This window comes from Oncorhynchus mykiss, chromosome 17 (assembly GCF_013265735.2).
Source record: "Oncorhynchus mykiss isolate Arlee chromosome 17, USDA_OmykA_1.1, whole genome shotgun sequence".
NCBI classification, from domain to species: Eukaryota; Metazoa; Chordata; class Actinopteri; order Salmoniformes; family Salmonidae; genus Oncorhynchus; species Oncorhynchus mykiss.
Genome location: NC_048581.1, coordinates 39,437,235 through 39,463,240, shown reverse-complemented (window position 1 = coordinate 39,463,240; position 26,006 = coordinate 39,437,235). Strand labels below are relative to the sequence as shown.

Below are 26,006 nucleotides of genomic sequence, written 5' to 3'. Positions count from 1 at the left end.
GGTGGTGGCTGCATCATGTTATGGGTATGTTTGTCATTGGCAAGACTAGGGATTTTTTTAGGATAGAAAGAAAAAGAATAGAGCTAAGCACATGACATTCTAAAAGAAACCTGGTTCAGTCTGCTTTCCAACAGACAAATTTTCTTATCTTTTAACTCCTCATTGTTGGGAAAGGGCTCGTAAATAAGCATTTCACGGTAAAGTCTACACCTGTTGTATTTGGGGCATATGAAAAACAATTTTTATTAGATGTTTTATATTTACATCCACAATTATAAGTTACATTTATTTTGACATGTCAAAAATATGCAGAATTATTAGAACTTCAAGGATCGGCACATTCCTTTATAGTCTTGCAGTGTCAGCATTTAGATCATTGTCCATCTTTGGCGAGCCTCCAAAATGTGCCAATAGCAAGAGTCAGATGACGCTCAGAGCGAAACTGTTGAATCACTTGCATCAATGGATCAAAGTTCAACTCTTGAGAGATGCACGGTTGTGTACAACTATCCCTTTGAAAGAACAAGATGCTCAGTTGAATGATTAACTCCCCAAACTACGTATTTTCTTAGGATTAATGATTCACTGAGGATTGTCAGAGTTTTCCAAGAGCTGAACATAAGGTATTATAAGTTCATGCAAATAACTTTGAGGACGGGCCACCTTTGGTCATCCCTTCCCCCAAAACATTCCCAAAGTATAAAAAGACAGACTTCTCCTAACTGGATACAATTCAAGAACAGCCCATCAGGGAACAACAAGCATCAAAACCTCATCATCAAGACTAAGCTGATGAGGCAAATCTAACTCCTTCTTTATAACAAAGAAGAAAAGGTACTGCGATATTATACATAATATTTTTTGTAGGATTTCATTATCCTGTTTCCATGCATTTCATTTGTGAAGAGACGTGGTGCAAGATGTTGTCATCTTGTTTTGCTACAAAATAGTTATATTAGTTTTAGAATAATATTTTATTAAAATGCAAACATATGTAAAATAAATCATCCACTTATAAAATGTTATATATCTGTTTATTAATATTATGCAGTCTCTATTCAGGACCATGGGTTCATAATCTACATTGTTCTCTGAATACATATGAGGAAATTAAGAATCATATTTCATTGTAACATTATGGAATTGTAATCCTACCATTGAACAGATAAAAATGAATCTTGGACAATATGTTTTCCTGACAAACATTCAATACCAGTCTTTTTGTGGTGTGTGGCTTATTTGGCAACTGTACACCAACCTGAAAGTTCAAACTGCCCATTTTTTTCAACATATCCCTTCTCCATCCTTCCCTCTCTCCTCTAGTTCTCCAGTGACATCCACTTCCAGCCAACAGAACCAACCATGCCTCCTCAGCTGCAGTCCCAGAACAAGGCAGGCGTCCGGGTTGTCCAGGGGGACCTGGGTGCACTGAGCCCGGCCGTCAAGGAGTTTGTAGAGACTAACATCAACCTGTGTCAGCCCGAATCACTGCACATCTGTGACGGCTCTGAAGAGGAGAACCACACCATCCTGGCCAAACTGGAGGAGCAGGGCATGATCAAGAAGCTGACCAAATATGAGAACTGGTAGGTCACCTCACCATTCAGTTTCAGTGAATAGATGTCATGTTGAGTTGGGGACCCTGAGATAATTGAATGTTTCTGATAACTGTGGTTGTGTAGTGTGCTGGTCTGAGCATGATGAAGAGGCAGACGAAGTTTAAGACCTGTTATAATATTTAATAGATGTTGCAAATGTTGCTCTAGTATTATAATGGCATTGACCACATATATACAAGGATATATATGACATGATTTGATATTTTTTCTAATAACTTATGGGCTGACCACTCCACATATAGTTATAGCTACAGCCTCCATTTCAAACTTGGAAAAACAATGTGACAATGGTGAGAGGTGGCGGTGGCCATATTTCGAGTCTTGATCCAATGGTCTGTTTCTTTTCTTCTCTCCTTCAGCTGGCTGGCCCGGACAGACCCCAGAGACGTGGCCCGCGTGGAGAGCAAGACGGTCATCGTGACCCAGGAGCAGAGGGACACGGTTCCGTCTCCACGAGTAGGTGGCATCAGCCAGCTTGGGCGCTGGATGTCTCAGGAGGAGTTGGACAAGGCTATGGACCTGCGCTTCCCAGGCTGCATGAAAGGTACAGTCTAAAATCAACTGGGATGTTTTGCTGTATTACTGGTACATTGACACAAAACAATGTTAAGACTGAGAGTAGCATTATCTTCTCTTGTATTTACATGTTAATGATGATTACTGATTATATTATTGGGAGCATATTTATATGATGACTATCTTTATTTATTTTTACACAATGCTTTACCAGAAGGACATACACTAGCATGCACCATCACCATGAGTCCTAAAATCACTTCTGTTCACTCCTCCTTATTTTAGGTTGTACTATGTACGTGATCCCCTACAGCATGGGGCCTGTGGGCTCCCCCCTGTCTAAGATCGGAGTGGAGCTGACTGACTCCCCTTATGTGGTGGCCAGTATGAGGGTGATGACCCGCATGGGCAAGGCTGTGCTGACCGCACTGGGAAACAGAGACTTTGTGCGCTGCCTTCACTCTGTGGGCTGCCCCCTGCCACTCAAAAGTAAGTCAGGCACAAGGGTATGCTTTCAACATGCATGGAAAACTCTGAAAACGAAGAAACAAATTACATTATTTTTCTGTTCAATGCCGGTTATATTTAGATGTAAAATGAATGTAAGAATAAATGACTACAATACTACCATTATCCATTCAAATCTAAGATCTCGCTCTCTCTCTCTCAGAGCCCCTGGTCAATAACTGGCCATGCAACCCTGAGCTCACCCTGATCGCCCACATTCCTGACCGTAGAACAATTGTGTCCTTTGGCAGTGGCTACGGAGGGAACTCCCTGTTGGGAAAGAAATGCTTTGCACTCCGCATTGCCTCCCGCATCGCCATGGAGGAGGGCTGGCTGGCCGAACACATGCTGGTAAGGGCATAGTAACAATAAACATAACCCAATAAGTGCATAGTGTACCGTGAGAACAGCTGAGGTGCACAAGTACAGTATGGTTCGACTTGATTGTTTTAATTCCACATTGCAAAAAATCTATAATTTGTCAGTTACTTCTGGAATGGAAATGTAAAATGCACTATTCTTTGTTGTTGTTCAGATCCTGGGCATTACTAACCCTGCTGGTCAAAAGAAGTATATTGCAGCTGCGTTCCCCAGTGCCTGTGGCAAAACCAACCTGGCCATGCTCAGTCCCACACTCCCCGGCTGGAAGGTGGAGTGTGTTGGGGACGACATCGCCTGGATGAAGTTCGATGACGAAGGCAACCTGAGAGCCATTAACCCAGAGAACGGCTTCTTTGGTGTGGCACCTGGAACCTCAGCAAAGACCAACCCCAACGCCATGGAAACCATTTGCAAGAACACCGTCTTCACCAATGTGGCAGAGACTAGCGATGGTGGTGTCTACTGGGAGGGCATGGACCAGGAACTCCCTGAGGGAGTCACGGTGACCTCCTGGAAGAACAAACCCTGGACATCCCAGGATGGTAAGTCTCCGCAAAGCTGGTCATCACAAGGCTGGCTGTTCCCCACAAGGCTGGTTCTTCATTAAACATACTGATGTACTGATATATACTGATATACTGATGTTTTCTCCGCTCTTGTTTTGTCTTCCCATAGGAGAGCCCTGCGCACATCCCAACTCCCGCTTCTGCACTCCAGCTAGTCAGTGTCCCATCATTGACCCCCAGTGGGAGTCCCCTGAGGGTGTCCCAATTGAAGCAATCATCTTTGGGGGACGTAGACCTGAAGGTGTCCCCCTGGTTTACGAGGCCTTTAGCTGGCAACACGGCGTGTTTGTCGGAGCTTCCATGAGATCAGAAGCCACAGCTGCCGCAGAGCACCAAGGTAAGTCAAACTCCCAAGTGTAACCTGCTGCATTGATGACTAAAGCAACTTTTAGAAACTTATGTCATGACGACAGCGGAAATGACATGGAGTTGAATTGAATAATGATATTTACCAAACTCTCTTCTTCTTCCAATCCGCTAGGCAAGTTGATCATGAATGACCCCTTTGCCATGCGGCCCTTCTTCGGCTACAACTTTGGCCGTTACCTGTCCCACTGGCTGAGCATGGCCGGGCGGCCCAACGCCAAGCTGCCGAAGATCTTTCACGTCAACTGGTTCCGCAAGAGCCAGTCCGGCAGCTTCCTGTGGCCTGGCTTCGGGGACAACATCCGCGTGCTGGAGTGGATGTTCCGCAGGTTGGATGGAGAAGCCGGAGCCATGCCCTCCGCCGTGGGCTACCTGCCCTGCAAGGGTTCCCTGAACTTGGAGGGCCTGGGGGAGAACCAGGTGAACCTGGAGGAGCTGTTTAGTCTGTCTAAGGACTTCTGGCAAAAGGAGGTGGAGGATATCAGGGCCTACTTTGACATCCAGGTTAATGACGATCTTCCCAATGAGGTGGCCAAGCAGCTAGAGTGTCTTGAGCACAGGGTGAGGCAGATGTAGGGAGAGATAGAGACAGAGAGCGATAAAGAGAAATGTGGCACTTCTGAGCCCAAAAGCCCTTAGACCTCCACAGACTAGAGAATAGAAATCATTCTAGAATTTTTAACTGAGCTAGTTAGCTATTTTCAAAAGACACTTTAGAAACCTGCTGTGTAGAGAACTTACATTTTCCTCAAAGTTGTTTTCTAATTCTCTTGTAAAACAGAAATCCTCCACTGGTACATTAGCATATTTACCTAGTTAAAATAGAGGTGAATTACACTCGAATAAGATTAGCGATGAATTTAAGAATATCTGGGAACAGTCTTTGTAGTCCCAATTGATCAGTTGCTCATCTCTGTTTTCAAAGCATATGATGCAGTCCAAACAACTGATGTCTGTGTTATTTAACAATAACTTATTAACGCACAATAGCCAAAGCCACATGTTTATATGGTAATTCCATGTTGGTACAGCGGGTTAGAGGTGAACATTGCTGTACCATGGACCCAACCACCTACATGTATTTCACCCCTACACATCTCAAATGTGTGTAGGTCTTCACTGTTTCTGTTTTGTTATGTCCTAATTTATTTTTGTACTCTATCGTATTGCCTTGTTGTTTCTTTGTTGTAATCTGAAATCTCAAAAGGAAGACAACAATAAACTTTATTTAAACTTTAAATTCACTTATGATTCTTCTGGTTTTTACATGTGGGATTTCTTATGATAGAAGTGGTTGAAGTATGACTGTCTTGCCTGATTTATACGGTGGGATTATATGCATGGTAATGATAACTACAAGCGCATGTACTGGAACAAAACCCCACTGTACCTCACACACAAATCCCAAAACAATTAACCATGACCCAAAATGTAATTCTCCTGCCACAAGATAGTAAATTAGAAGTTGATACTGGGTGCATGCTGGGTGGACAACTGAGCAAGAGGACAAGTACATTAGAGTGACTAGTTTGAGAAAGAGACGCCTCCTCAATGGCGTCTCTTAGACGGCCAGCATCCCGGAGAAGCCTCTTCACTATTGACATTGAGACCGGTGTTTTCCAGGTACTATTTAATGAAGCTGCCAGTTGAGGACTTATGAGGCGTCTGTTTCTCAAACTAGACACTCTAATGTACTCTGTATGTAGATATTGCATTAAAGAAATCTGTCGTTTCCAGCTACAATAGTCATTTACAATGTTAACAATGTCTACACTGTATTTCTGATCAATCTGATGATATTTTAATGGACAAAAAAATGTTTTTCTTTCTAAAACAAGGACATTTCTAAGTGACCCCAAACTTTTGAACGTAGTGTATATATAATTTATAAATCCAAAAATGGATGTGGCAACTACAGATTGCCCCTTTAAGTCTATCAAAAGTGTGCAAGTTTGAGCATTTGTCCATTAGGCCTATGGATTATTATTTTTTATCAGCATGAATTAGGTTGAGCAATAAAAGCCCCACTTTTATTCCATAGGCTTGGATCTGCACTATACAGCTGTTGCAAGAGCGCTGTAACGTCTGCGTCCAACTCATACTCCCAAACACCCTTGAACGCAGCCCACTTTCCAGTTTACTCTCCAGATCCCAATCACCGGAATTCTAATCGCCTTTTCTAAGAAGAAATGTATTTTTAACTGCCATTTTTTCCTTAAAAGAAAGTTAAGCAAAGTTGCTATTCCTCAATAATGTTATTGGAAATGTTCTTAAGGTTTTTCCTAATTTCTTTCCTAAGAAAAAAGTCAAGAAGAAATGGGATTCTTGAAAATAATGTTTTAGGATTTCTTCTTGGAAATTTACTCAGCTTTAGGACAGCTAAACCCTTGTTTTGAGACGAATTAATACTTTTGGTTACCGGATATTTAAATACAGCACGAAAACAAATTAAATGCCTATTATCTAGCTAGCTAGTAATGTTGTAGTTTTTGTTACATATAGAGACAGATATTACACTATTGAGCAAAGATAGGTATACATTAGACCACAAACAGAAAGCGGACAGGAAACCAAAGATTAAACAGACATAAGTGTAATGGCCGAAGCCATACGTGCTTTACTGTGCATAAGGGCTTAGGGCAAAGAGGAGGAGGTGACCCTTAAATACATTATCTATTATGGAAGGAGCAGGACATCATTATAAAGATTAGATAGAGAGGGTAAAGGTCATAAGTGCTTAGATTAAAGGCCATAAGTGCTTAGGGTAAAATAGATATACATTAATTTTAGGACATGAGAGGGTCATGCCACCATTGTAATCTAATCAAGAGTGGATACAGGCGTTATTAGGCATGAACATGGAGGAAGCCTGGACTGAAAGATAATGGTGACCGATGACTTGAGGGAAGTAACTTCATTAACATATGGAATGGACTCATATACTGTGTGTGTATAAAGACAGAGCCAGTGCTCTGGGAAAGGGTGTGTTTTCCCGTGGACCATCTAGGCTTCTGATATGTTTGTATTAAAAGCCTATATTGAATTCACAAGTTCTTGTAAGTGTTCAATTTTGTTACGATTCTCCACGACATAATTTGGCAAGCTTTGCCAGGAGAGACAGGAACCACGGACATTCCGGGCTGATGACGGTTTCTTTGGACAATCTTGCAAAGAAAGGTGGCCACCTAACTATAAAAAGGTAAGCATGTTCTTACATAGTTAAATGTTTGTATAGATTGCTTCAGAGATCCTGTCTCAGCGAGAGGGGCGTCACGTAGGTCTCTCTTTAAATTTCCTAAAAATCCAGTAAAAGCTAAAGAACTTTTGAATTCAATGAATTGCATGCATGTGTGAATTTGGGGTTGTTTTAAATGTAAATGTATGTGCACATGTGTAGGGACTAAGTGAATAGGAGCTGTGAACCTTACTGGAGTCAGGCGTTTAGTGGAGGGGGCTTGCACTCGTTCTGGTCGGACTGTTCGAACGGACCCACGTGTCTGGTTTGATTGGGAGGAATTGCTCCGTCTGATTCTACTTGACCAGGCTCGACTGTCTCAGGATCTGTTTTGGGATGTGCGTAAACACAGCCCAATCAACCTGAGCGGGCGACCTGTGTTGGGTGTGTGTGATTCGGACTGCCCCTCTCACCGAGCCATTCATTTGGGGACCTTGTGTGTTTTGACTAGGTGCGGTTGTTTGTGCTCTCTAGCTGAGCTGCCTGGCCTGGTGTGGGGCAACAGTTGCCTGCTCATAGGGTCATAAACGTATAAAACGAAGGGTATGCGTGAAAAATCCTATAGGATAATACCAGCTTATGTAGAGGAAGTGAATTAAGTTAGGTAAGAAATTATAGGTAGTTTTTAGGTAAAAACGAAGGTTATGCGTGAAAAATCCTATAGGATAATACCAGCTTATGTAGAGGAAGTGAATTAAGTTAGGTAAGAAATTATAGGTCGTTTTTAGGTAAAAACGAAGGGTATGCGTGAAAAATCCTATAGGATAATACCAGCTTATGTAGAGGAAGTGAATTAGGTTAGGTAAGAAATTATAGGTAGTTTTTAGGTAAAAACGAAGGGTATGCGTGAAAAATCCTATAGGATAATACCAGTTTATGTAGAGGAAGTGAATTAAGTTAGGTAAGAAATTATAGGTCGTTTTTAGGTAAAAACGAAGGGTATGCGTGAAAAATCCTATAGGATAATACCAATTTATGTAGAGGAAGTGAATTAAGTTAGGTAAGAAATTATAGGTAGTTTTTAGGTAAAAATGAAGGGTATGCGTGAAAAATCCTATAGGATAATACCAGCTTATGTAGAGGAAGTGAATTAAGTTAGGTAAGAAATTATAGGTCGTTTTTAGGTAAAAACGAAGGGTATGCGTGAAAAATCCTATAGGATAATACCAGCTTATGTAGAGGAAGTGAATTAGGTTAGGTAAGAAATTATAGGTCGTTTTTAGGTAAAAACGAAGGGTATGCGTGAAAAATCCTATAGGATAATACCAGTTTATGTAGAGGAAGTGAATTAAGTTAGGTAAGAAATTATAGGTCGTTTTTAGGTAAAAACGAAGGGTATGCGTGAAAAATCCTATAGGATAATACCAGCTTATGTAGAGGAAGTGAATTAAGTTAGGTAAGAAATTATAGGTCGTTTTTAGGTAAAAACGAAGGGTCTGCGTGAAAAATCCTATAGGATAATACCAGTTTATGTGGAGGAAGTGAATTAAGTTAGGTAAGAAATTATAGGTAGTTTTTAGGTAAAAACGAAGGGTATGCGTGAAAAATCCTATAGGATAATACCAGCTTATGTAGAGGAAGTGAATTAAGTTAGGTAAGAAATTATAGGTAATTTTTAGGTAAAAACGAAGGATATGCGTGAAAAATCCTAGGATAATACCAGCTTATGTAGAGGAAGTGAATTAAGTCAGTAGGTAAGAAACTATAGGTCGTTTTTAGGTAAAACGAAGGGTGTATGTGAACAAATGTGAATAAAGAAATTGAACGAACAAAAATAAAAGCATGAATGAGAATTCTCTGTGGTGAAAGGAAGAAGAACAGGTTGTGTGTGTGTCGTGCCAGAGGATGTCCAGAGGAGGGACGGCGGAGTCTTTCTGTGACAGGCAGGGTAATAAGATTAAGGGGAGACACTCTTAATCGCTAGACAAAGGGAACAAAATCGATAAACATTGGGCAAAAGAAGGTAAAAACAAGAATAAAACATTGACGTGATAATGTGTTAAATGACCATTGTAAAAAATACAATAAGTGTTAAAAATAGGAATTAAAAAGGGCACAGATATATACAGTGCCTTGCGAAAGTATTCGCCCCCCTTGAACTTTGCGACCTTTTGCCACATTTCAGGCTTCAAACATAAAGATATAAAACTGTATTTTTTTGTGAAGAATCAACAACAAGTGGGACACAATCATGAAGTGGAACGACATTTATTGGATATTTCAAACTTTTTTAACAAATCAAAAACTGAAAAATTGGGCGTGCAAAATTATTCAGCCCCTTTACTTTCAGTGCAGCAAACTCTCTCCAGAAGTTCAGTGAGGATCTCTGAATGATCCAATGTTGACCTAAATGACTAATGATGATAAATACAATCCACCTGTGTGTAATCAAGTCTCCGTATAAATGCACCTGCACTGTGATAGTCTCAGAGGTCCGTTAAAAGCGCAGAGAGCATCATGAAGAACAAGGAACACACCAGGCAGGTCCGAGATACTGTTGTGAAGAAGTTTAAAGCCGGATTTGGATACAAAAGATTTCCCAAGCTTTAAACATCCCAAGGAGCACTGTGCAAGCGATAATATTGAAATGGAAGGAGTATCAGACCACTGCAAATCTACCAAGACCTGGCCGTCCCTCTAAACTTTCAGCTCATACAAGGAGAAGACTGATCTGAGATGCAGCCAAGAGGCCCATGATCACTCTGGATGAACTGCAGAGATCTACAGCTGAGGTGGGAGACTCTGTCCATAGGACAACAATCAGTCGTATATTGCACAAATCTGGCCTTTATGGAAGAGTGGCAAGAAGAAAGCCATTTCTTAAAGATATCCATAAAAAGTGTTGTTTAAAGTTTGCCACAAGCCACCTGGGAGACACACCAAACATGTGGAAGAAGGTGCTCTGGTCAGATGAAACCAAAATTGAACTTTTTGGCAACAATGCAAAACGTTATGTTTGGCGTAAAAGCAACACAGCCCATCACCATGAACACACCATCCCCACTGTCAAACATGGTGGTGGCAGCATCATGGTTTGGGCCTGCTTTTCTTCAGAAGGGACAGGGAAGATGGTTAAAATTGATGGGAAGATGGATGTAGCCAAATACAGGACCATTCTGGAAGAAAACCTGATGGAGTCTGCAAAAGACCTGAGACTGGGACGGAGATTTGTCTTCCAACAAGACAATGATCCAAAACATAAAGCAAAATCTACAATGGAATGGTTCAAAAATAAACATATCCAGGTGTTAGAATGGCCAAGTCAAAGTCCAGACCTGAATCCAATCGAGAATCTGTGGAAAGAACTGAAAACTGCTGTTCACAAATGCTCTCCATCCAGCTCTCCATCACTGAGCTCGAGCTGTTTTGCAAGGAGGAATGGGAAAAAATGTCAGTCTCTCGATGTGCAAAACTGATAGACATACCCCAAGCGACTTACAGCTGTAATCGCAGCAAAAGGTGGCGCTACAAAGTATTAACTTAAGGGGGCTGAATAATTTTGCACGCCCAATTTTTCAGTTTTTGATTTGTTAAAAAAGTTTGAAATATCCAATAAATGACGTTCCACTTCATGATTGTGTCCCACTTGTTGTTGATTCTTCACAGTTTTATACAGTTTTATATCTTTATGTTTGAAGCCTGAAATGTGGCAAAAGGTCGCAAAGTTCAAGGGGGCCGAATACTTTCGCAAGGCACTGTATCATTGTTTTAGTTTACAATGGAGCCCCTAGTTCCACTCTTCATACCCCTGATACCTCCTTTGTCCCACCTCCCACACATGCGGTGACCTCACCCATTACAACCAGCATGTCCAGTGATACAACCTCTCTCATCATCACCCAGTGCCTGGGCTTACCTCGGCTGTACCCGCACCCCACCATACCCCTGTCTGCGCATTATGCCCTGAATATATTCTACCATGCCCAGAAATCTGCTCCTTTTATTCTCTGTCCCCAACGCTCTAGGCGACCAGTTTTGATAGCCTTTAGCCACACCCTCATTCTACTCCTCCTCTGTTCCGCGGGTGATGTGGAGGTAAACCCAGGCCCTGCATGTCCCCAGGCACTCTCATTTGTTGACTTCTGTGATCGAAAAAGCCTTGGTTTCATGCATGTCAACATCAGAAGCCTCCTCCCTAAGTTTGTTTTAATCACTGCTTTAGCACACTCTGCTAACCCTGATGTCCTTGCCGTGTCTGAGGAAGGTCAGGAAGGCCACCAAAAATTTGGAGATTTCCATACCCAACTATAGCATTTTTTCCCGTCAAGATAGAACTGCCAAAGGGGGAGGAGTTGCAGTCTACTGCAGAGATAGCCTGCAAAGTAATGTCATACTTTCCAGGTCCATACCCAAACAGTTCGAACTACTAATTTTGAAAATTACTCTCTCCAGAAATAAGTATCTCACTGTTGCCGCCTGCTACCGACCCCCCTCAGCTCCCAGCTGTGCCCTGGACACCATTTGTGAATTGATCGCCCCCCATCTAGCTTCAGAGTTTGTTCTGTTAGGTGACCTAAACTGGGATATGCTTAACACCCCGGCAGTCCTACAATCTAAGTTAGATGCCCTCAATCTCACACAAATCATCAAGGAACCCACCAGGTACAACCATAAATCTGTAAACAAGGGCACCCTCATAGACGTCATCCTGACCAACTGGCCCTCCAAATACACCTCCGCTGTCTTCAACCAGGATCTCAGTGATCACTGCCTCATTGCCTGTATCCGCTACGGAGCCGCAGTCAAACAACCACCCCCCATCACTGTCAAACGCTCCCTAAAACACTTCTGTGAGCAGGCCTTTCTAATCAACCTGGCCTGGGTATCCTGGAAGGACATTGACCTCATCCCGTCAGTTGAGGATGCCTGGTCATTCTTTAAAAGTAACTTCCTAACCATTTTAGATAAGCATGCTCCGTTCAAAAAATGCAGAACTAAGAACAGATATAGCCCTTGGTTCACTCCAGACCTGACTGCCCTCGACCAGCACAAAAACATCCTGTGGCGGACTGCAATAGCATCGAATAGTCCCCGCGATATGCGACACTGTGAAGTCCATGGAGAACAAGAGCACCTCCTCCCAGCTGCCCACTGCACTGAGGCTAGGTAACACGGTCACCACCGATAAATCCATGATTATCGAAAACTTCAACAAGCATTTCTCAACGGCTGGCCATGCCTTCCGCCTGGCTACTCCAACCTCGGCCAACAGCTCCACCCCCCCCCCCCCCCCCCCCCGCAGCTACTCGCTCAAGCCTCTCCAGGTTCTCCTTTACCCAATTCCAGATAGCAGATGTTCTGAAAGAGCTGCAAAACCTGGACCCGTACAAATCAGCTGGGCTTGACAATCTGGACCCTCTATTTCTGAAACTATCCGCCGCCATTGTCGCAACCCCTATTACCAGCCTGTTCAACCTCTCTTTCATATCGTCTGAGATCCCCAAGGATTGGAAAGCTGCCGCAGTCATCCCCCTCTTCAAAGGGGGAGACACCCTGGACCCAAACTGTTACAGACCTATATCCATCCTGCCCTGCCTATCTAAGGTCTTCGAAAGCCAAGTCAACAAACAGGTCACTGACCATCTCGATTCCCACCGTACCTTCTCCGCTGTGCAATCTGGTTTCCGAGCCGGTCACGGGTGCACCTCAGCCACGCTCAAGGTACTAAACGATATCATAACCGCCATCGATAAAAGACAGTACTGTGCAGCCGTCTTCATCGACCTTGCCAAGGCTTTCGACTCTGTCAATCACCATATTCTTATCGGCAGACTCAGTAGCCTCGGTTTTTCGGATGACTGCCTTGCCTGGTTCACCAATTACTTTGCAGACAGAGTTCAGTGTGTCAAATCGGAGGGCATGCTGTCCGGTCCTCTGGCAGTCTCTATGGGGGTGCCACAGGGTTCAATCCTCGGGCCGACTCTTTTCTCTGTATATATCAATGATGTTGCTCTTGCTGCGGGCGATTCCCTGATCCACCTCTACGCAGACGACACCATTCTATATACTTCCGGCCCGTCCTTGGACACTGTGCTATCTAACCTCCAAACGAGCTTCAATGCCATACAACACTCCTTCCGTGGCCTCCAACTGCTCTTAAACGCTAGTAAAACCAAATGCATGCTTTTCAACCGTTCGCTGCCTGCACCCGCACGCCTGACCAGCATCACCACCCTGGATGGTTCCGACCTTGAATATGTGGACATCTATAAGTACCTAGGTGTCTGGCTAGACTGCAAACTCTCCTTCCAGACTCATATCAAACATCTCCAATCGAAAATCAAATCAAGAGTCGGCTTTCTATTCCGCAACAAAGCCTCCTTCACTCAAGCCGCCAAACTTAGTAAAACTGACTATCCTACCGATCCTCGACTTCAGCGATGTCATCTACAAAATTGCTTCCAACACTCTACTCAGCAAACTGGATGCAGTTTATCACAGTGCCATCCGTTTTGTCACTAAAGCACCTTATACCACCCACCACTGCGACTTGTATGCTCTAGTCGGCTGGCCCTCACTACATATTCGTCGCCAGACCCACTGGCTCCAGGTCATCTACAAGTCCATGCTAGGTAAAGCTCCGCCTTATCTCAGTTCACTGGTCACGATGGCAACACCCATCCGTAGCACGCACTCCAGCAGGTGTATCTCACTGATCATCCCTAAAGCCAACACCTCATTTGGCCGCCTTTCGTTCCAGTTCTCTGCTGCCTGTGACTGGAATGAATTGCAAAAATCGCTGAAGTTGGAGACTTTTATCTCCCTCACCAACTTCAAACATCTGCTATCTGAGCAGCTAACCGAGCGCTGCAGCTGTACATAGTCTATCGGTAAACAGCCCACCCATTTTTACCTACCTCATCCCCATACTGTTTTTATTTATTTACTTTTCTGCTCTTTTGCACACCAATATCTCTACCTGTACATGACCATCTGATCATTTATCACTCCAGTGTTGTTAATCTGCAAAATTGTAATTATCCGCCTACCTCCTCATGCCTTTTGCACACAATTTATATAGACTCCCCTTTTTTCTACTGCGTTACTGACTTGTTAATTGTTTACTCCATGTGTAACTCTGTGTTGTCTGTTCACACTACTATGCATTATCAAGGCCAGGTCGCAGTTGCAAATGAGAACTTGTTCTCAACTAGCCTACCTGGTTAAATAAAGGTGAAATAAATAAAAAATAAAATTACAATTATAACTTACTATACTTATTTCCTCACTTAGCATAATGAGACACAAGTTTCAATTCTATTTACCACAACCAATGTTTGTAAACTTACCATTAAAAAGCACCATGATGATTAATTGTCCATATAGCTGTAACATAATAATTTGTACTGTTAAGCATACTGTAGCTGCAATTTTGTAAACCTCCAATTGTCCTTATATTCCACCCACCTGCTTTCCAAACGTTTCGCTCGTAGAACTCGAGAAAAGGTCTTCTCTTAATCGCTTCGATGTATCCATTTCTTTTTTGAGCATATCAAAATGCTGATCAATAAATAGTTTCAGATTCTCTATATTATCCAGAATATTTGTTTCGTAGTTTTTAGCTAATCCTCAATTTTTGTGATTAATTCATGGGACAAGCTGTGCCTATCACGCTGCCACCTGTCATGTCATCCACCCTGATTAGTATGTTTTAAAGATGAGTATTGCATGGCCTCTAAATATGGGGTGCCATACAATACGGGGATCTGCTGTACCTACAGTATGTTATGTAGGAAAAAGCAAGTTGTCATCCAGTAGGCTTTGATTACCTTCCAATATCATTGCCCTCGCAGAAATTTTGTAAGAGTAATGTGTATACCAATTATTTGATGGTCCGACCGACCGCATTCTGTCCCCAACCAACAATCTTTTGGTGCCAGCGAAAATGACATAAGAAAGTAGTCAAGATGACTAGCTTGAACGAGACTTCACCATATATATCTGACTAGATCAGGATATTTAAGCCTCCTGACAGGAATGAACATACCTGAATTTGTCCAATAGAAACTCTCATTTACAACTGTTGGACTAATGACTACACCCAAGATCAGCTAGATGCATGCAAGATTGTGCAAGGAGGTATTGTATGTGTCAATGTCTGTCACCTTGATTATTCAAATTTCTCTCAACCTCTGCACCTACGTTGGAAACTTTCATTCATATACTAGCTTGTAGCAACCACCTGATGGGTATAGGGAAATTTGGGCATCATGTAGTAGCATAAACCTATCGATGTTACATTGAGCTGGGTGAATGGAATATGAATGGCAGTCATCCAATACGCTGTAATAGAAATAAGGCCCTTCCCATTAAAAAAAATGTTTTTGTCCTTCGTCATCTTAAATGGCATCGACCATCACTAATAGCCACCCTCCCCCTTTTTTCAGTCTGTAACACCTGAAGATGTTGTAATCAGCAATGTCAATGTACTTTTTCGGTATCAAGCCATTTAGCTAAGTCACTGTGAGAACCAAAATATCCGGGCTTGTGTCATGCACCCAGATATCAAGAAGGTCCATATTTGACATCAATCTTTGCACATTGATCTGTAACTGTGACACAGTGAGGCTGGACCCAGGTGCAGAGAGGAGACCAGACTAGGAATAAGTGGTTAAGGATAAACATAATACTTTACAGAGAAATTGTAACGGAAGGATCACAGTAACACTGGGAAAACAACAAACACTAAGTCACAAACTCACTCAGGAGACACAATTCAAGCTTCTGCAAAGGACAACAGAAAACATACCTTTTTTAACAGGGAAATCATAATGAGTGAATAGGACACACCTGTCGTCAATGTCTCTAGGACGGTCTCTGCGCCCTCTGGTGACAGGTGGAACCATGACAGTACCCCCCCTTCTAGGAGTGACTCCAGCCGCAGAGCCAGGATGACCACCACATAGTTGTGACTCAGGATCTTGAATGGTCCTATGTAGCGTGGAGCGAGCTTCCGTGAGTCCATCTTTAAGGGAAGATCACGGGTGGACAGCCACACTCGTTGACCTGTTCGGAGGTGCCGAAGAGGCCTTTGGTGCCAGTTTGCCTGGTGTTGGTGTTGGGTAGAGGAGCGGAGCAAGGAGGATCGCACTTTGATGTGGCAACATCATCGAATGAACACCAAGGCTGATGGCATCCCCGCTTAGGCCTCTTGTTCAGGCGAACCCGAATTGACACTTGAACGGCGACAGTCCAGTGGACGAGTTCAGGTAGTGTGTTGTGAGCATACTCTGCCCAGATGAAGAACTTGCTCCAGTTGCTGGTCTCGGTGGGGAATAAGCAGCAGAGGAACTTCTCCAGTTACTGGTTGGCCCACTCCGCTTGCCCATTAGACTGTGGGTGGAACTCCGAGGAGAGACTCACTGACGCCCCCAACAGGGAGCAGAAGGCTTTCCAATACCGTGCGACGAACTGAGGCCCACGATCCAAGACAATGTCCTGGGGAAGTCTGTGTAGATGAAAGACATGGGTAGTCATGAGATCAGCGGTCTCCTTCACTGAGGGCAACTTGGGTAAGACAAAGAAATGGGCTACCTTGGAGAACCAATCAATGACCACCAGAATAGTGGTAAGCCCTTGGGATGGAGGTAACCCTGTGATAAAGTCTAGCGACAGGTGGGACCAGGGCCAGCTGGGGATGGGCAGAGGTTGGAGCAACCCAGCCAGTCACTGTCATGAGGACTTGATTTGGGCACAGGTGGAACAAGATGCAACAAATGTTCTCACATCTTCAATCATGTTGGGACACCATCATTTCTGCCTCAGGACCTCCAGTGTCCAATTAAACCCTGGATGCCCAGTTAATTTAGAGGAGTGTCCCCATTGTAGCACTCGAGAATGGGCTGATCGCAGAACATAAAGTTTGTTAGTGGGCACCCCACCGGGATCAGGTTCTCAGGTCTGGACTTGTCGTACCGTGGTCTCTATACTCCATAACACGGGAGCCACAATACGGGAGCTGAGGATAATGAGCTCAGAGTCCCTCTCCTTGTTAGAGACATCATGTTGGCGGGACAGTGCATCTGCTTTCTGATTCTTGGATCCTGCGCGGTAGACTAGAGTGAAGTTGAACCTGTTAAAAAAACAGAGCCCACCTAGCCTGGCGAGCGTTCAACCTCTTGGCTTCTTGAATGGAGACCAAGTTCTTATGGTCCGTCCAGATCACCAAAGGATGAGGTGCACCCTCCAGCCAGTGTCTCCAAGGGCCCACTTGACTGCCAAGAGCTCCCGGTTGCCTACATCGTAGTTGCATTCTGCTGGCGAGAACCGCTTGGAAAGAAAGGCACATGGGTGCAGTCCCTTGTCCCCTCGTTCTGCTGTGACAGGACCCCTCCGGTGTCCGAGGTGTCCACCTCTACCACAAAGGGACGAGGAGGATCAGGATGAACGAGGATGGGTCTGGAGGTGAAACGTCCCTCGATATCCATGAATGCCCTGCCAGCCTCGGGGTCCAGCCAAAATGGGTCATGGACTTGTGGGTTAGGGCCTTAAAATGCCTGTAAAAGTTGGAAATCCTGTGGAACTTGTTTGAGTGAGGTGGGCCAGGGCCAGTCAGTGACCGCCCTAACCTTAACAGGGTCCATTTGAATGGACCCGGATGCCGGCGGTAGAGATACTGTGGCCCAGGAAAGAGATTTGGTATAAATGGAACTCACACTTCTCAATCTTGATGTATAGTTGACTCTGCAGGAGGCATCTCAGGACTTGGTGGATGTGCAGGATGTGTTCAGGAAGGGACTTGGAGAATATCAGACGAACCTATTCAACATACCCTTAAGAGTATCATTGACCAATGCTTAGAAGGCTGCTGGTGAGTTCGATAATCCGAATGGTATGACTAAGTACTCATAGTGGCCACTAGGGGTGTTAAAGGCAGTTTTTCATTAATCTCCCTCCCTGATTCTCACCAGATTGTAAGCGTTGCGGAGGTCAAGTTTGTTAAAGAATTGGGCCCCCTGGGCCAGCTTCAAGGTGGCGGATATCAGGGGTAGGAAGTAACGATTCTTAATCATGATCCTGTTCAACAAAGAAGAAACGTGCACCAGCTGGGGGTGTTGAGGAGTGAATGAAACCTGCCTCCAGCTACTCCCGGATGTAATTGTCCATGACTGCATGTTCAGGGATCAAGAGGGAGTAAAAACAGCCCCGGGGATGGCTGGAGCTGGGTAGGAGTTATATGGCGCAGTTGTATGGATGTTGAGGAGGGAGGGTGGCTGCTTGACTTTTACTGAAAGCCTCCCGTAGTTCGAAGTATTCGGGAGGGAGAGAAGAGAAGTCTTGGTCTTTAATGGATGCATGGGGATGTGGCGAGGCTCTAGGTGTCCCAGTGGAGGGTTGCGGGTAGTGACAGACGATGACTGGGTAGCCTGGGGGGGGGGGGGGGGGATAACTGCACAGCTTGTCAGGGTCTCCCCTTGTCCAGGCGAAGACTCATCGCAGCTCGACAGTGAAGGCTAATATGAAGATGCAGGATGGTGGCTGCTATTCCCACGCCAGGAGTTGTTCTTGCTGCCGCTCCAGAAGTGCTCCTTGGTGGGTTACAACATTCTTGATCTGGATGATCTTTGGTGGGTCCATGTTGTTGGCAGAAGCTTGCTGTGACGTGGTGAGGTTGGACCCAGGTGCAGAGAAGAGACCAGACGAGGAATCAGTGGTTAAGGATAAACATAATACTTTACTGAGAAACGGTATACCTTCTTTGTTTTCTTTCCAAAACACTTGAGTGTGCTGTCTCTGACCAACTCTCTGGCTATTTCTCTAAGAACAATATTCATAACCCTAACCAGTCAGGCTTCAAGACGGGTCACTCAACCAAGACTGCTCTACTCTGTGTTATGGAGGCTCTCCACACGGCCAAAGCGGACTTTCTCACCTCTGTTCTCATCCTCCTTGATCTATCTGCTGCCTTTGACACCATGAACAATCAGATCCTCCTCTCCACCCTCTCAGGGCTGGGCATCTCAGACTGTGCACATTCTTGGATTACATCCTACCTGGCAGGCCACTCCTACCAGGTGACATGGAGAGGATCTGTGTCTGCACCACGTACTCTCTACTGGTGTACCCCAAGGCTCGGTTCTCTGTACTATCTTATTCTCTTCATACACCAAGTCACTCGGCTCTGTCATATCGGGTGACACTCAACAACTTGGGCGAAACGCATCTCTGCATGCCTGATAGATAACTCCGCACCTCAAACTTAACATTAACAAGAAGGAGTTCCTCTTCCTCCCGGGGAAGGCCTGCCTGCTCCAAGACCTCTTCATGACCATTGACAACTCCATGGTGTCCCCCTCCCAGAGTGCAAAGAACCTTGGCATGATCCAGGATTTAGGACAGACACCATTCATATCTTACTCCTTTATTTTTGACTGTCTATTTGGCCATTTATGAATGTGTAATTCGATGCCTTTCTATGGGCCAAAGTAGTAAAAGACCAATTCAATATGTTATTTGTTTTTGTTTTATATATATATTTTTACACCCAAAATCAAATAGCTAAATGATCCATGGTATGACCTTCTTAAAATAATTCCATATTTATTTATTTATTTATTTATTTACCTTTATTTAACCAGGTAGGCAAGTTGAGAACAAGTTCTCATTTACAATTGCGACCTGGCCAAGATAAAGCAAAGTAGTTCGACAGATACAACGACACAGAGTTACACATGGAGTAAAACAAACATACAGTCAATAATACAGTATAAACAAGTCTATATACAATGTGAGCAAATTAGGTGAGAAGGGAGGTAAAGGCAAAAAAGGCCATGGTGGGAAAGTAAATACAATATAGCAAGTAAAACACTGGAATGGTAGTTTTGCAATGGAAGAATGTGCAAAGTAGAAATAAAAATAATGGGGTGCAAAGGAGCTAAATAAATAAATACATTAAATACAGTTGGGAAAGAGGTAGTTGTTTTGGCTAAATTATAGGTGGGCTATGTACAGGTGCAGTAATCTGTGAACTGCTCTGACAGTTGGTGCTTAAAGCTAGTGAGGGAGATAAGTGTTTCCAGTTTCAGAGATGTTTGTAGTTGGTTCCAGTCATTGGCAGCAGAGAACTGGAAGGAGAGGCGGCCAAAGAAATAATTGGTTTTGGGGGTGACTAGAGAGATATACCTGCTGGAGCGTGTGCTACAGGTGGGAGATGCTATGGTGACCAGCGAGCTGAGATAAGGGGGGACTTTACCAAGCAGGGTCTTGTAGATGACATGGAGCCAGTGGGTTTGGCGACGAGTATGAAGCGAGGGCCAGCCAATGAGAGCGTACAGGTCGCAATGGTGGGTAGTATATGGGGCTTTGGTGACAAAACGGATTGCACTGTGATAGACTGCATCCAATTTGTTGAGTAGGGTATTGGAGGCTATTTTGTAAATGACATCGCCAAAGTCGAGGATTGGTAGGATGGTCAGTTTTACAAGGGTATGTTTGGCAGCATGAGTGAAGGATGCTTTGTTGCGAAATAGGAAGCCAATTCTAGATTTAACTTTGGATTGGAGATGTTTGATATGGGTCTGGAAGGAGAGTTTACAGTCTAACCAGACACCTAGGTATTTGTAGTTGTCCACGTATTCTAAGTCAGAGCCGTCCAGAGTAGTGATGTTGGACAGGCGGGTAGGTGCAGGTAGCGATCGGTTGAAGAGCATGCATTTAGTTTTACTTGTATTTAAGAGCAATTGGAGGCCACGGAAGGAGAGTTGTATGGCATTGAAGCTTGCCTGGAGGGTTGTTAATAACACAGTGTCCAAAGAAGGGCGGGAAGTATACAGAATGGTGTCGTCTGCATAGAGGTGGATCAGAGACTCACCAGCAGCAAGAGCGACCTCATTGATGTATACAGACAAGAGAGTCGGTCCAAGAATTGAACCCTGTGGCACCCCCATAGAGACTGCCAGAGGTCCGGACAGCAGACCCTCCGATTTGACACACTGAACTCTATCAGAGAAGTAGTTGGTGAACCAGGCGAGGCAATCATTTGAGAAACCAAGGCTGTTGAGTCTGCCGATGAGGATGTGGTGATTGACAAAGTCGAAAGCCTTGGCCAGATCAATGAATACGGCTGCACAGTAATGTTTCTTATCGATGGCGGTTAAGATATCGTTTAGGACCTTGAGCGTGGCTGAGGTGCACCCATGACCAGCTCTGAAACCAGATTGCATAGCAGAGAAGGTATGGTGAGATTCGAAATGGTCGGTAATCTGTTTGTTGACTTGGCTTTCGAAGACCTTAGAAAGGCATGGTAGGATAGATATAGGTCTGTAGCAGTTTGGGTCAAGAGTGTCCCCCCCTTTGAAGAGGGGGATGACCGCAGCTGCTTTCCAATCTTTGGGAATCTCAGACGACACGAAAGAGAGGTTGAACAGGCTAGTAATAGGGGTGGCAACAATTTCGGCAGATAATTTTAGAAAGAAAGGGTCCAGATTGTCTAGCCCGGCTGATTTGTAGGGGTCCAGATTTTGCAGCTCTTTCAGAACATCCGCTGAATGGATTTGGGAGAAGGAGAAATGGGGAAGGCTTGGGCGAGTTGCTGTTGGGGGTGCAGTGCTGTTGACCGGGGTAGGAGTAGCCAGGTGGAAAGCATGGCCAGCCGTAGAAAAATGCTTATTGAAATTCTCAATGATGGTGGATTTATCAGTGGTGACAGTGTTTCCTATCTTCAGTGCAGTGGGCAGCTGGGAGGAGGTGTTCTTATTCTCCATGGACTTTACAGTGTCCCAGAACTTTTTTGAGTTAGTGTTGCAGGAAGCAAATTTCTGCTTGAAAAAGCTAGCTTTGGCTTTTCTAACTGCCTGTGTATAATGGTTTCTAGCTTCCCTGAACAGCTGCATATCACGGGGGCTGTTCGATGCTAATGCAGAACGCCATAGGATGTTTTTGTGTTGGGTAAGGGCAGTCAGGTCTGGGGAGAACCAAGGGCTATATCTGTTCCTGGTTCTAAATTTCTTGAATGGGGCATGTTTATTTAAGATGGTTAGGAAGGCATTTAAAAAAAATATCCAGGCATCCTCTACTGACGGGATGAGATCAATATCCTTCCAGGACACCCCTGTCAGGTCGATTAGAAAGGCCTGCTCGCTGAAGTGTTTCAGGGAGTGTTTTACAGTGATGAGTGGAGGTCGTTTGACCGCTGACCCATTACGGATGCAGGCAATGAGGCAGTGATCGCTGAGATCTTGGTTGAAGACAGCAGAGGTGTATTTAGAGGGGAAGTTGGTTAGGATGATATCTATGAGGGTGCCCGTGTTTAAGGCTTTGGGGAGGTACCTGGTAGGTTCATTGATATTTGTATGAGATTGAGGGCATCAAGTTTAGATTGTAGGATGGCTGGGGTGTTAAGCATGTTCCAGTTTAGGTCGCCTAGCAGCACGAGCTCTGAAGATAGATGGGGGGCAATCAGTTCACATATGGTGTCCAGAGCACAGCTGGGGGCAGAGGGTGGTCTATAGCAGGCGGCAACGGTGAGAGACTTGTTTTTAGAGAGGTGGATTTTTAAAAGTAGAAGTTCAAATTGTTTGGGTACAGACCTGGATAGTAGGACAGAACTCTGCAGGCTATCTTTGCAGTAGATTGCAACACCGCCCCCTTTGGCAGTTCTATCTTGTCTAAAAATGTTGTAGTTTGGAATTAAAATTTCTGAATTTTTGGTGCTCTTCCTAAGCCAGGATTCAGACACAGCTAGAACATCCGGGTTGGCAGAGTGTGCTAAAGCAGTGAATAGAACAAACTTAGGGAGGAGGCTTCTAATTTTAACATGCATGAAACCAAGGCTAACCAAGGTATAGGAGTGGAGCTAGGCACTGCAGGGCCTGGATTCACCTCTACATCGCCAGAGGAACATAGGAGGAGTAGAATAAGGGTGTGGCTAAAAGCAATAAGAATTGGTCGTCTAGAACGTCTGGAACAGAGAGTAAAAGGAGGTTTCTGGGGGCGATAAAATAGCATCAAGGTATAATGTACAGACAAAGGTATGGTAGGATGTGAATACAGTGGAGGTAAACCTAGGTATTGAGTGATGAAGAGAGAGATATTGTCTCTAGAAACATCATTGAAACCAGGAGATGTCATTGCATGTGTGGGTGGTGGAACTAATAGGTTGGATAAGGTATAGTGAGCAGGACTAGAGGCTCTACAGTGAAATAAGCCAATAAACACTAACCAGAACAGCAATGGACAAGACATATTGACATTAAAGAGAGGCATGCTTAGTCGAGTGATCAAAAGGGTCCAGTGAGTGGAGAGGTTGGTTGGGGGTCACAGCGATTTAGACAGCTAGCCAGGCCATCGGTAGCAAGCTAGCATAGGATGGAGGTCTGTTGTTAGCCACCTCTTGCGTTCCGTCAGTAGATTAGTGGGGTTCCTTCCGTGTGGTAGAGGGGATTAATCCAAATCACACAACAACAACAAAAATAAGAACAATAGATATAGTTATAGAGGCCCAAGAAGAAAACATAATAATAATAAAAATAAATAAATTGTCCGATTGTCTATTCAGATAGCAGCCGGTAAGACAGCTAACGGTTAGCAGGCCGCAGATGGGCGTTCAGGTAACGTCGCGACGGAGGAGCCAGCCGGATCTCCTTCGGGTAGATAACGTCGGCAGTCCAGTTGTGAAGGCCCGGTGGGGCTCCGCGTAGACAGTAAAACGGGTCCGGATAGGTGACTGCAGACCAGGAGTGATTGATGAAACTCAGGAGTGATTGACGGAGCTGGCTAGCTCCAGAATAATTGATGTTTGCTCCGGAATCGACGAAAGCCGATAGTCACACGGATAGCAGCTAGCTAGCTGTGAGATCCGGGTATGAATGTCCAGAGAGCAGTTGAAATCCGAGCCGCGCTGCGCCGTACAAAACTGGCGATAGATTTTCGAGCTAAAGGATAGCTGATGACCACAAACCGTGGTTAGCTGAATACTAACGATTTGCTAGTAAAGAAGCTAACTAGCTTCTGAACTAGCTTCTGATTAGCTTCTGGATTAGCTTCTGGGCTAGCTTCTGGCTAGTTTCTGGCTAGCTTCTTGGAGTTTCTGGCTAGCTTCTTGGAGTTTCTGGCTAGCTTCTTGGAGGATTACAGATTTGAGGTAAATAATACTTTTTTATAAATATAAATTGGTGAGGCGGGTTGCAGGAGAGTGTTTTGAAGATGAGTTGATGGAAAATAAAAATAAAATGTATGTGAAAAAAGTTGTAAATATATATATATATACAGGACACGACAAGACGAGGACAAAAGACGTCTGAACTGCTATGCCATCTTGGTAAAAAATATGAGCTACAACAGACTTGTAATTAGTGATAAAAAATATAATTGTCCCTCAGGTATAAGGTCAATCCCGTAATGTGAACTGAACACTATTTTTTACATGGTAAAACTATTCTGTAGAAACAGGTGAGCTGGTTTAACTCTTTTAGACATTTTCTGGTGTTTTGTTGTGGAAAACTGAGCGAGTTGAGCATAACACGTCAATGCTGTTACCCATGCATAGATAGGCTAGAAATGTTTTAGCAAGTTAACATTTTTTTTGTTAAGCTTGCCTTCAATTGCCCCTCCTTGTTGCACACATGGGGAATTATGGTTGATTTAAGATGAAACCGTCAACCCTGTTATGGTCAACCTTGTAACTTTAATTGTCAACTTTATAAGTGTCCCACTGGTCACAGACGTCAGTTCAACGTCTATTTTTATTTACATTTGATTGAATTGTTAACTAGCATGTATTCAAAGTGAAATATACAAAATATGTCACCATGTTATTGGATTTAAGTTAAAAGTTTATTGAAAAAAATACAAAATTTTCCAAATCCAATCAGTTTTCCACGTTGTTTCAACATCATCACATTGAATTTTTTTGTTGAAATGACGTGGAAAAAACACTGATTCAACCAGTTTTTTCAGTGGGATTTTGCTTAATTTATTCTGAAGTAACAATGTTTATTGTAACAACAGTGGCAGGCAATACAGAGTAGGGGCAAAGGCACAGGACGGCAGGCAGGCAAAAGAGTCAGGACAGGCAAGGGTCAAAAACAGAAGCACGAGAAAAAGAGAGACTGTGGAAAAGCAGGCACTGAGAGTTGACTTGAACAACAAGACGAACTGGCACAGACAGACAGAAAACACAGGTATAAATACACGGGATAATGGGGAAGATGGGCGACACCTGGAGGGGATGGAGACAATCACAAAGACAGGAAAAACAGATCAGGGCGTGACACCTGTTGAGATGAGAAAACATGTTTGTTATGCTCTTTATGACAGAATGATAAAATTATGTGAAAAAAATAGTTATTATAGAAAAAATTACAATACTCAAAAGGTACTCTATTCGTGGAAAAAAGGTAAATTAGTCTAGCCAGCCTATCTGAAAAAAGTAATCATGGACAAATTGCCGACCGGCACGCAGAGCAAGTCCCCAGGGGCCCTGACCTCCACGGGGCCCCGATTCATTTTGTTAGTCACTTTCACTCATATGAACATGGCATAAGTCATGTCAAAATGTGTAGAATTGCAGGCATGAAGGGAATGAATTGTAAGGGTTACTTAACTTTACAATGTATGATTGATTGGAATTATTTGTCTGGATGCTACAATGCTTATTGACTGATTTAAAGTAACAGTGCAAAGTTTATTTTATGGACGGAATGAAAATAGGACATCCTTTTGTGTCAATCTTCTCAAAATGATATACAGTTGAAGTCGGAAGTTTACATACACCTTAGCCAAATACATTTAAACTCAGTTTTTCATAATTCCTGACATTTAACTCTGGTAAAAAAAATCCCTGTTTAAGGTCACCACTTCATTTTAAGAATGAGAAAT

The 26,006-nt window shown here is 43.8% G+C and overlaps 1 protein-coding gene across 1 annotated transcript; it reads left to right on the top strand.

Moving 5' to 3' along the window:
• Positions 1–693: 693 nt before the first annotated feature.
• Positions 694–5,199, top strand: pck1 (phosphoenolpyruvate carboxykinase 1 (soluble)). Its single transcript, XM_021568440.2, has 8 exons — positions 694–834; positions 1,324–1,586; positions 1,979–2,163; positions 2,421–2,624; positions 2,806–2,993; positions 3,178–3,565; positions 3,699–3,926; positions 4,071–5,199. The coding sequence occupies exons 2-8, from the start codon at positions 1,363–1,365 to the stop codon at positions 4,529–4,531; spliced, it is 1,878 nt and encodes a 625-aa protein (XP_021424115.2). The 5' UTR covers positions 694–834; positions 1,324–1,362; the 3' UTR covers positions 4,532–5,199.
• The last annotated feature ends 20,807 nt before the right edge of the window (positions 5,200–26,006 follow it).

Coding starts and splice junctions, on each gene's coding strand:
- pck1 (XM_021568440.2), top strand. CDS start 1,363: ATGCCTCCTCAGCTGCAGTCCCAGAACAAGGCAGGCGTCCGGGTTGTC. Junction 2,164..2,420: donor CTTCCCAGGCTGCATGAAAG/GTACAGTCTAAA, acceptor TCCTTATTTTAG/GTTGTACTATGTACGTGATC. Junction 2,994..3,177: donor GGCTGGCCGAACACATGCTG/GTAAGGGCATAG, acceptor GTTGTTGTTCAG/ATCCTGGGCATTACTAACCC.